The following is a 9957-nucleotide window of genomic DNA, read 5'->3' as shown; positions in this document are numbered from 1 at the left end:
TATCACACACCAGTAAAATTTTGCTGAAGATAATTCAAAAACGATTGCAGAATACATTGACAAGGAACTGTCAGAAATTCAAGCCAGATTCAGAAGAGGACATGGAATGAGGGGTATCATTGCTGATGTCAGATGGATCTTGGTTGAATGCAGAGAATATCAAAAAGATGCTTGCTGCGTTTTATTGACTATGCAAAGGCATTCAACTGTGTGGATCATAACAAATTATGGATAACATTGCAAAGAATGTGAATTCCAGAACACTTAATTGTGTTCATGTGGAACCTGTACATAGACCAAGAGGCAGTCATTCAAACAGAACAAGGGGATAAAAAATCAGGAATGTTGTGCATCAAGGTTGTATCTTTTCACCATACTTATTCATCTGTATGCTGAGCAAATAATCTGAGAAACTGGACTATATAAGGAAATATGAGGCATCAGGATTGGAGGAAGACTCATTAACAACCTGCTTTATGCAGATGACACAACCTTGCTTGTTGAAAGTGAAGAGGACTTAAAGGACTTACTGATGAAGATTAAAGACTACAGCCTTCAGTATGGATTAGGCTTCAACATAAAACAAAAATCCTCACAACTGGACCAATAAGCAACATCATGATAAATGGCAAAAATACTGAAGTTGTCAAAGATTCATTTTACTCGGATACATAATCAATAACCATGGAAGCGGCAGTGAAAAAATCAAATGCCATATTGCATTGGACAAATCTGGTGCAAAAGACCTCTTTAAAGTGTTAAAAAGCAAAGATTTTGCTTTGAGGACTAAGGTGTGCCTACCCAAGCCAAAATATTTTCAATTGCTTCATATGCATGTGAAAGCTGAACAATGAATAAGAAGACTGAAGAAGAAATGAGGCTTTTGAATTATGGTGTTGATGAAGAATGTTAAATACACCACAGACTGCAAGGAGAAAGAAAGAATCTATCTTAGAAGAAGTACAACCAGAATGCTACTTAGACGCGAAAATGGCAAGACTTTGCCTCAAGTACTTTGGACATGTTATTATGAGAGACCAGTCTGTGGAGTAGGACATCATGCTTGGTAAAGCAGAGAATCAGTGAAAAGAGGATGACCCTCAACAAGATGCATTGCCAGTGGCTGCAACAATGGGCTCAAACATAGCAATGATTGTAAGGATGGCACAGGACCGGGCAGTGTTTCATTCTATTGTACATAGGGTTGCTATGAGTCACAACCAAGATGAAAGCACCTAACAACAACAACAAAATATTTATGAAATTTAAAATTTTTATATTGCTTTCAATAATACGCCTTCACCAGTGAGTTTATGTTAATGGGGAGGAACAACTCTGAAAAGGAGGGTTAGAATGGTTGCCAATTAGAAAAAGGTAATCAACGGCACTAAATTGTACATATAGAAACTGTTAAATTGTTGTATGTTTTTCTATATATATTCTCAACAACAACTATAAAAAATAAAGAGCCAATGTGGTTTTAAAGATCAGGAGTTAGCACAAAAATTTCCATATTAGAAAAATCTGGGAATTTGCAAAAGTATTGAAATATATTCCTGACAAATATAAGACTCTACTGTGACTACTTCATAAAGTAATCGTAAGGATCAAATGAGATCAACAATAGAATGCATCTAGTATTTTGTCTAGGTCCTCTGTAATAATAATTATTAATTTCTCCATTTAATCTGTACAATAAAGTTTTATTGTGAGTGGTCAAAAAAAATGTGTCCTTATAATAATTTTCATAATAGAACATTTTAACACTAAGAAGCTACTGATTACAGAAAACAAAATAAATAATTCCTACTTACATATATATTTTTATTGCAAACAATTATGAAGAGTTATCATTACAACAATTTTCAGCATTAAAACAAAAGTGAGAAAATGAACTTACTTCGAGTCAAAGCAATAAGTACTAATAGTTAAGAAAATCTTGTTCATATATTTTTTAATGAACAATGGTGAGTTGGAAATTTCTAGGGTACTTAGATTCCACAGGATGTGGTGTGGTAGTTTTATAATGTCATTTTTCTCTATATACTGGAAATTACATCTTTTTGTACTATTGAATCTTTTAATGACAATTTTTCTATGTCAACTTAAAGAATCTGAGGGGTCATACAGTGTTTTCAAAATACTTTAGGAAGTAATCAGGAAAAAAATTAAAGACTACTGGTTGGATTATTATGAAAAGGAGTAAGTGTTACAAGGGAAGGGAGTGATTTACTCTGAAGACATGGAGAATTTAATGTGTACTGGAAAGGGACCATGATGGAATGAATGTTTGACACAATAATTTGATAGATGGCTGTTGTAGAGAGGTGAAGGAATCTGGCCAGAGCACTGATATCATTCACTGCTAAGGCCAGCTTCATGGACACACATCCCGTGTAATTGCAAGAGCCCCATTCTTAGAAGAACCCTGTGCTTTGTTTAATGCTCTCTGTCATTATCTTGTAATGCTTAATAATTTTATCTTTGAACTTGTGTTTTCTAGTGAAGTCTGATAGGACAGTGGAATATGTGCATGGCTACTGCCATTCCTTGCTGCCCTGTGAGCACAGAAATCCAGTAGACCCACAATATATGGGAGTTAAAAGAAACACACAGAAAAAAGGAGAGGATGAAAGAAAAGATAGAGAAGGAAAGAAGACAGAAAGTAAGAGAAGAGAAGGGAGGATAAAACATAAGCATATTAGATGTTTATTTCCACTTACTTTAAAAAGTCACTGGAAAATTTTTCCTCTCTCCATCCCCTTTTATTTCCCACTCCTACTCTTTTTCTTTCCCTCAAAATGTGCACCACAAATCAAATCCCTTGAGCAAGTCCCCTGGGTTTTCACACCAGAAAATAACAGAGTAAATAAATGGTCTCACTAGCCAAGTCTTGAACAGAGGAGACTGGAACGCAGAGCTGAGCTAAAGACACTCACTAGCCCATGAAACCGAGGAAGGATCAGACATTTCAACCCAAGCTGCATACTTAAACCCACCTTCTTCCTGCATGCCATGCCCACGTAAACCTTTACAGAAAAATTGTTTTCACCTGCATAGACACACCTTCATTCAGACACTCTTCTCCTAAACAAGCCATTGCTGCACCACACTCTGGCCACACAGCCACGCATCCACACACACACTACGCAGCCTCACACAGCTCCGAATCAAGCATGCTCGATCTGCATATACATGTCCTCCATACAGGTATGTTCTTGTGATCAGATTCCCCAAGAACTTTGTATAATAAGATGACTCTGTGTTATAATATTGAGATCTAGGTCTGAAAAGGGGAAGGGGAAGATCTTTCAAAAGATCAGCCATTACAGTAACCCAGAGATAAGACTTACAGGGAAAAGTTTGGGAGGGTGCCCCCATTGCGGCCCAGATTAACACTCCATCTCAATGCTCCTTTCCCGTTGTTTTCCCTAGAAACCAGTCCAGCTTGCACCCTAATGTTTGTGGTCCCGACGTGAACAGATGCTCATAGACTAGCAGCTTTCTTACAATGACTGTATGAAATCTTCCTTTGAGGGCAAGAATAGGGATAATAAACTAGGAGAATAGAAGATGATAGTGACTTCAGCTCCTCCTCCTCTGCCACCCAAAAGTTTTCTCTAGTATCACAGGCTAGAGTTCAGGCTGAGCCCAGGAGTGGCTCATGCCTTCAGCAAAAGTCCCTATGCACATAGGAGGCTCTCCCTACTTCTCACTGCCTCTTTGAAGTTCAGAGAATGAACAAAGCGATGGCAGCATTAGAATCGGATGTTAGACAGAATGCCTTGCTTGAGACATAGGAATTCAAAAACTGGCCATACAAAAACAGACAAGCGGTGAGGTGAAAACACCAACCTGCTGTCTGGGGAGGAAGAGTTTGTAAACATGGGGAGGAAATTATGCTTTATGTCCAAACTTTGAATCTCATATACTTTGCTCTTGCTCAACCACAAAACCGTTTGGGGTAAGTAGGCCCAGTAATGCCATTCCCAGTTAAGAGATGAGAACACTGAGGCTCTGTCTAAAATGCCCACTCTAAAGTGAGACAGCCCAGAGAAGTGAAAGGATTTGCTCAAGGTCACACAACAGTTGTGACAGAATCAGAGCTAAAATTCAGATTTCTTGGTGTCATATTCAGGGTTCATTTAAGTACTTGATGTTATTATGTTGTTGTTAGTTGCCATTGAGTCAATTCCAACTCATGGCAATGCCACGTGTGTGGAGTAGAACTGCTCCATAGGGTTTTCAAGGCTGTGACCTTTCAGAAGCAGATTGTCAGGCCTTACTCCCAAGGTACCTCTGGATGTGTTCAAACTGCCAATTTTCAGCTAGTAGTACAGTGCTTAACCATTTGTGGCACCCAGGGACTCCAATGTTACTTAAAAAAATAAACCAAACCCATTGCCATCGAGTTCCAACTCCTAGTGACCCTATAGGACAGAGTAGAATTGCCCCATAGGGTTTCCAAGAAGCGGCTGGTGGATTCTAACTGCGAACTTTTGGTTAGCAGGCGAGCTCTTAAACACTGTGCCAGAGGGTATATACAATATGAATCCCCCTGAACAAAAACAGATTCACTGTTAAGGATTTCTTTACTGTTAGCAAGCCCACGAACTTCACTCTCTCCTTTGATCAGCCTCCATCATCACTTGGCATGCTGATCTGGATGTCACATCCAGCCATTACAGTGGTGCATGTGCAGGGCTTTGAGCTGACTTTACTGTAGTTGGGAATGCTCTCTCTTGCTTTCTTTTAATGTATCCATGTTAGTGCATATAGATATTCAATTATGGGATGTGTGAGGTTGTCTAGTCTCTTTCTAGTGCTTCAAGTGAGATGTAAAAAGATATTATTTGATGTATATTTGGGCAGATAAGATACAAACAGAGAAAATAGAGTGAAGGTGTCATTATAGCATTAAGTCAGAAAGTTAATGGTATGTTGCTAAGAGTAGCCCAACTGATTCTCTTAGCGAATTTTCATCACAATATCTAGGTACAGAGATAGTCGTGGGAAGTGTGGAGATTACAGTTACATAAAGACATATTCCCAGACAAATGGGATTTTGTAATGTAATGAAAAGAGAAAAGAAAAAAAGGATCACCAAGGGCAGCTTTAGAAAGGAAAGTTACTAGAAGCAGTAAAATTTGCCAAGGAATTTAAATAATAGAGAGGGAGTGGAACGAAGAAATAAGGCTACCTAGAGATGGGAAATGGCATGGACTAAAGAACACGGCCAAGAAGTAGTCCTAGATGTGTATGGACAAAGGTCAGTAAATTATGTGCAGGACATTGTTGGAGATACGTGTGGAATGGTCAGAGCGGGCAAATGCTTACATGCATAGCTTGGTGCTTGGGATATAGAACTCAAAACATGACTGTGTTACCAAACCCTAGAAGGTGGGTCCTTGCCTGGCACGATCAGACTTGCCAATTATTTGGACACCAGTCTTTGAGACAGAGAAAATAGCTTTATTGCAACGCACAGAGCAAGAAGCCAGGAGGAAGTTCCTCAGATCCAGCTCCCTGTGATTTGGCAGCAAGTTGGTGTCCACGCAGGCACACTGGGGAGGGAAAATTCTAGAAGGCAGCCAGGAAACAGGAGGCGACATGGTTCTTGTTGGACCTCTCACTTCGGAATAGGTCCAGGTGATGATTTTCCTTCTGATTCATTCCTCCTGTTGCTGCGTCCTCTGTTGAGGTTAATTAGTGGTCACAGCTGGCTGGCCCTTCTGCACAAGTGGAGCAGGTCAAATCTGGTTTGGGCTAGTTTAAGGACTGATGGAAACTTACTGGCATTTGTAAGGTCAGGTTACAACTAGGTAGAACATGGCAGATGGAAAAAAAAATTGATTATATGTGATAGAGACTTTGTAGATTCTTAAAAAAGTGAATAACAATAATTATTTTTGATAGTCTGAAAAGGTCATTTCCCAAGGAAGTCATCATTTTATGGGAATAAACCAAACACCTGATTTTACAGAGTAGTCATACCAACACACTTTGGATAGAATCCTTCTTTTGCCATGCAGGATGTCAACTTCCAACATCAGTGATAATAGTCTTCCAACCACTCTCTTTCTGACAGGGATCCCAGGGCTGGAGGACAGCCACATCTGGATTGTTATTCCATTTTGTGCCATGTACCTGGTGGCACTGGCTGGAAATGCTGCCCTTATAATGATCATCGCCATGGACAATACTCTTCATGAGCCCATGTCCCTCTTTCTTTGCCTTCTCTCACTCACTGACCTGGCCCTCAGCTCTACCACCATGCCCAAGACACTGGCCATTTTGTGGTTTCATGCTGGTGAGATTTCCTTCAATGGCTGCCTAGCCCAGATGTTTTGCATCCATTCTATCTATGCTTTGGAGTCCTCAGTTCTTCTTGCCATGGACTTTGACCAATATGTAGCTATCTGCAAACCTCTCAGATATACAACAATTCTCAACCATAATGTCATAGGCAAAATCACCCTTGTTGGGATATTCCGTAGTGTAGCCATTGTTTCCCCCCTTATCTTCTTGCTGAAGCGACTCCCCTACTGTGGGCACCATGTCATGACATACACATACTGTGAGCACATGGGCATTGCTCGACTGGCCTGTGCCAACATCACTGTCATTGTTGTCTATGGACTGACTGTAGCTCTGCTGGCCATGGGTCTGGATTTCATCCTCATTGCAATCTCCTATGGCTTTATCCTCCAAGCTGTCTTTCACCTACCATCTCATGATGTCCGGCGCAAGGCTCTAAGTACCTGTGGTTCCCATCTTGGAGTCATCCTGGTTTTCTACATGCCTGCCTTCTCCTCCTTCCTCACACACCGCTTTGGCAGACACCATGTCCCCAAGCACGTGCACACCTTTCTGGCTAATCTCTATGTGCTGTTGCCTCCTGTACTCAACCCAATCATCTATGGAGCCAGGACCAAGGAGATTAAAAGTCGACGTCTCAAACTGCTTCACCTGAGGAAGGACTCAGTATGAGTTCCGAGCAGAGATTCGACATGAGAAAGAAAGATAAAGGGGTAGGGGATGCATTCACCTGCATAGAATCCTCTGATGTGAGAGGGACCGGTTGACATGGAGGGAGCCTGGGAAGGAAGAGAACTAACCAGATGAATTGAAGATATCAATGATCACATTTAATGTTCATGGTCCTGAGGCTCCTTGAACAACTCTGAATTTCTCATGAAAGGGTTCATTTTCTTTCTTTTCTCAGAAAGGGCTCTGATTTACCAAAGAGGAAGGCTGTTCCTGGTCTGGAGAAGACACTTTGACTCAAGATGGCATTATTCCCCTGGAGGACAAGTGGAAAACAAAAAGAACCCTTGGAGTGAATTTGAATGTGAACTCCGCCATTTTGAGTAGTGATATAAGCACAGGTTCTAAAATCTCGGTCTCTTGGTTTGAGCCCTGACTTGTCCACTTACTAGTTTTGTGACCTTGAACAAGTTAATAAATCTTTGTGTGCCTCAGTTTGGCCAACTGTGAAATGGGGATAATAATAATATCAAACTCTTTAGGTTGTGGTGAGGATTAAATAAATGAATGAATGTAGAAAACTTAGAACAGTGCCTGACATGTGTTAGTGTTCAATATGTAAATGTAAGATAAGAAAGTTATTTAATCTATCTAAGCTTTGTTTGTCAAGTTATTTTACCTATTATAAATTAAGACTATTTTGCATTAAGACTATTTTGCATTATCACACAGAGTTATTGTGGTAACTATATTATAAGTGGCTTTATAATAGCGACGCAGTGCTTGCTATATAATAGTGCTCAATAAAAATACCTTATCTCTCGTCATTCCTCCAAACCCACTGCTGTCAAGTCAGTTCTGATGCATAGCAACCAGATAGGGTTTCCAAAGCTGTGAATCTCTACAGAAGGCAGACGGCCACACCTTTCTCCCACAGAACCACTGGTGGTTTTAAACCACCAACCTTTCGTTAGCAGTCGATTGCTTTAACCACTGCACCACCAGGGCTCCTTATTGTTTTTCCAGTCCTCTGATTTTGAGGTCCATTTCTTTTTAGTCATAAAGGCATTTCTTATTAGGAATGCAGGGGATCCTGCTTAGAGTCACAATGCCTTTCTTCAGTCTTCATTGCCTTAGTAACCTTAGTCCTAAAATCCACCAGTAATCCACAGACTTTCCTCACAACTGTTCAAAAAAGGTAGTTGTTATTATCTCATTTTAGTGAAGAGCCTGTGATTCAAGGATGCTAACGGTCCTATGATTATACTATTTATGTGGCTGTCTCATACATTTTCTTGTAATGTATAATTGAAAGAACATGAGCTGTGGATCCAGATAAATTAGGGGTTAAATCTTAACTTCTTTATATACTAACCGTATGCATTAGGACATTCCATGTAAATTCCTCTGGTCTTAGTAACATGCTTATCACAGAGCCTGACACAAAGCAAACACTTAGTAAAGCTTTTTAGTAGTTGGTAATATTTTGGTTTGCTGTTGTCATTAGTTACCATCGAGTTGGCTCCCACTCATGGCGACCTTAGGTACAACAGAACAAAACATTGTCCAGTCTTGTGCCAAAGTATGACCTTGAATATTGTGGTTAATTATCTTTAAATTACCAAAGGCACATTATTTTTGTTATATTTAGATGGTTTAAAATAATGGATAATGTTTATTTGCTAATTGTCTTTCTAAGACTTCATCACAGCAGGCACCATGTCTGTGCCTTACACACAGTTTTGTTGTTGTTGGCACACAATAAATATTATGAATCAAATGTTATGGACTATACTGGTATGTAGTATGTGCTCAAATATTCTTTGGTGAATTAATCAGTAAATAAATCATGTCCTCATACTACTGTTGGAATGATTAATGACAATGTATGTCAGGTGCCTTGCATAGTATCTGGCACACGGTGGAAAACACAGTAGATATTCAGTAATTTGATTTTTGTTTATTACTATTACACTGGGACTGTCAAGACGAAGGCATCTATGAATAAGTATCAGGATAGAGGGAGGGGAGAGTGTTCAACTAAGCAACTAGATTAGAAGAAAAAGTGTCACACAGACCATGGTTGACCCAAGAGGAGAAGCTGCAGTTCTGGCCATTGGAGAGCTCCAGGTCTAACTGAAGAGCCAAGTTCATACACAGGGAACAGTTATGGGCCAGGGCCAGTCAAGTCTGTGGCTTCAGAGAAGCTCAGAGGAGGTCAAAAGGATACAGAGACTGGAAGAGAAGGAGGGAGGGGACAACTGAGCAGGGTGTGATTAGATTCTTGGGGGGCCTCAAAAGTCAGGCTGACATCAGAAGCAACGGAGAACTCTTAGAATTTTTATGAATCAATCTGTAATGAAAACAAGTTATCAATCAGTCTTAGTAAACTTTAACTGAAATCTGTAGGGAAGTGAGGTTGATGGCTAACAGGGAAATGCAAGGTTTCCTAAGGTGATATTCCCTGGTTGCCACAGCCCACCACTACCAAATCTGTCTGTCTCCCTCTCACAAACTCACACAGCATGCACACACACTTTCCTGTATATGTAGGACTAGAAAAGAAGAACACTCCCTCCCTCTGAGCCCTGAAAGGATACTCCTGGTTTCTCCTGCTGTCCCTTGACTTTCTAAAATTGTTATTTTTTTCTTTTCTTTTTACACATTCAAATTATTTTTATGTAAATATTCATGTTTAAAAGAATTGAAATTAAACATTTTGCTTGGTATTTAAAATATGTGTAAATTATGTTTTAAAAAAAGATGCAACACAAAAAGTAACAATCTTTGTTGGTTACCAGGGATGGGAGGGGTGGGTGGGGAAATACTAAATAGGCAATAGATAACTGGGATCTTTGGTGAAGGGTGAGACAGTACACAATACTGGGGAAACCAGCACAACTTATACGAGGAAAGGTCATGGAAGCTCCATAGACACATTCAAACTCCCTGAGGGACTGAATTGCTGGG

The 9957-nt window shown here is 39.9% G+C and overlaps 1 protein-coding gene across 1 annotated transcript; it reads left to right on the top strand.

Annotated features, from left to right (window-relative positions):
- The first annotated feature begins 5964 nt into the window (after positions 1 to 5964).
- On the top strand, positions 5965 to 6990 carry LOC101355053 (olfactory receptor 52D1). The gene has a single exon (XM_004389081.2). It carries the CDS (start codon positions 6034 to 6036, stop codon positions 6988 to 6990), a length of 957 nt encoding a protein of 318 aa, XP_004389138.1. The 5' UTR covers positions 5965 to 6033.
- The last annotated feature ends 2967 nt before the right edge of the window (positions 6991 to 9957 follow it).

The sequence above is a fragment of the Trichechus manatus genome, unplaced genomic scaffold (genome assembly GCF_000243295.1).
Source record: "Trichechus manatus latirostris isolate Lorelei unplaced genomic scaffold, TriManLat1.0 scaffold00232, whole genome shotgun sequence".
In the NCBI taxonomy this organism is placed as follows: domain Eukaryota; kingdom Metazoa; phylum Chordata; class Mammalia; order Sirenia; family Trichechidae; genus Trichechus; species Trichechus manatus.
The sequence above is the reverse complement of the archived record's forward strand: the minus strand, read 5'-3'. Positions and strand labels throughout refer to the sequence as shown.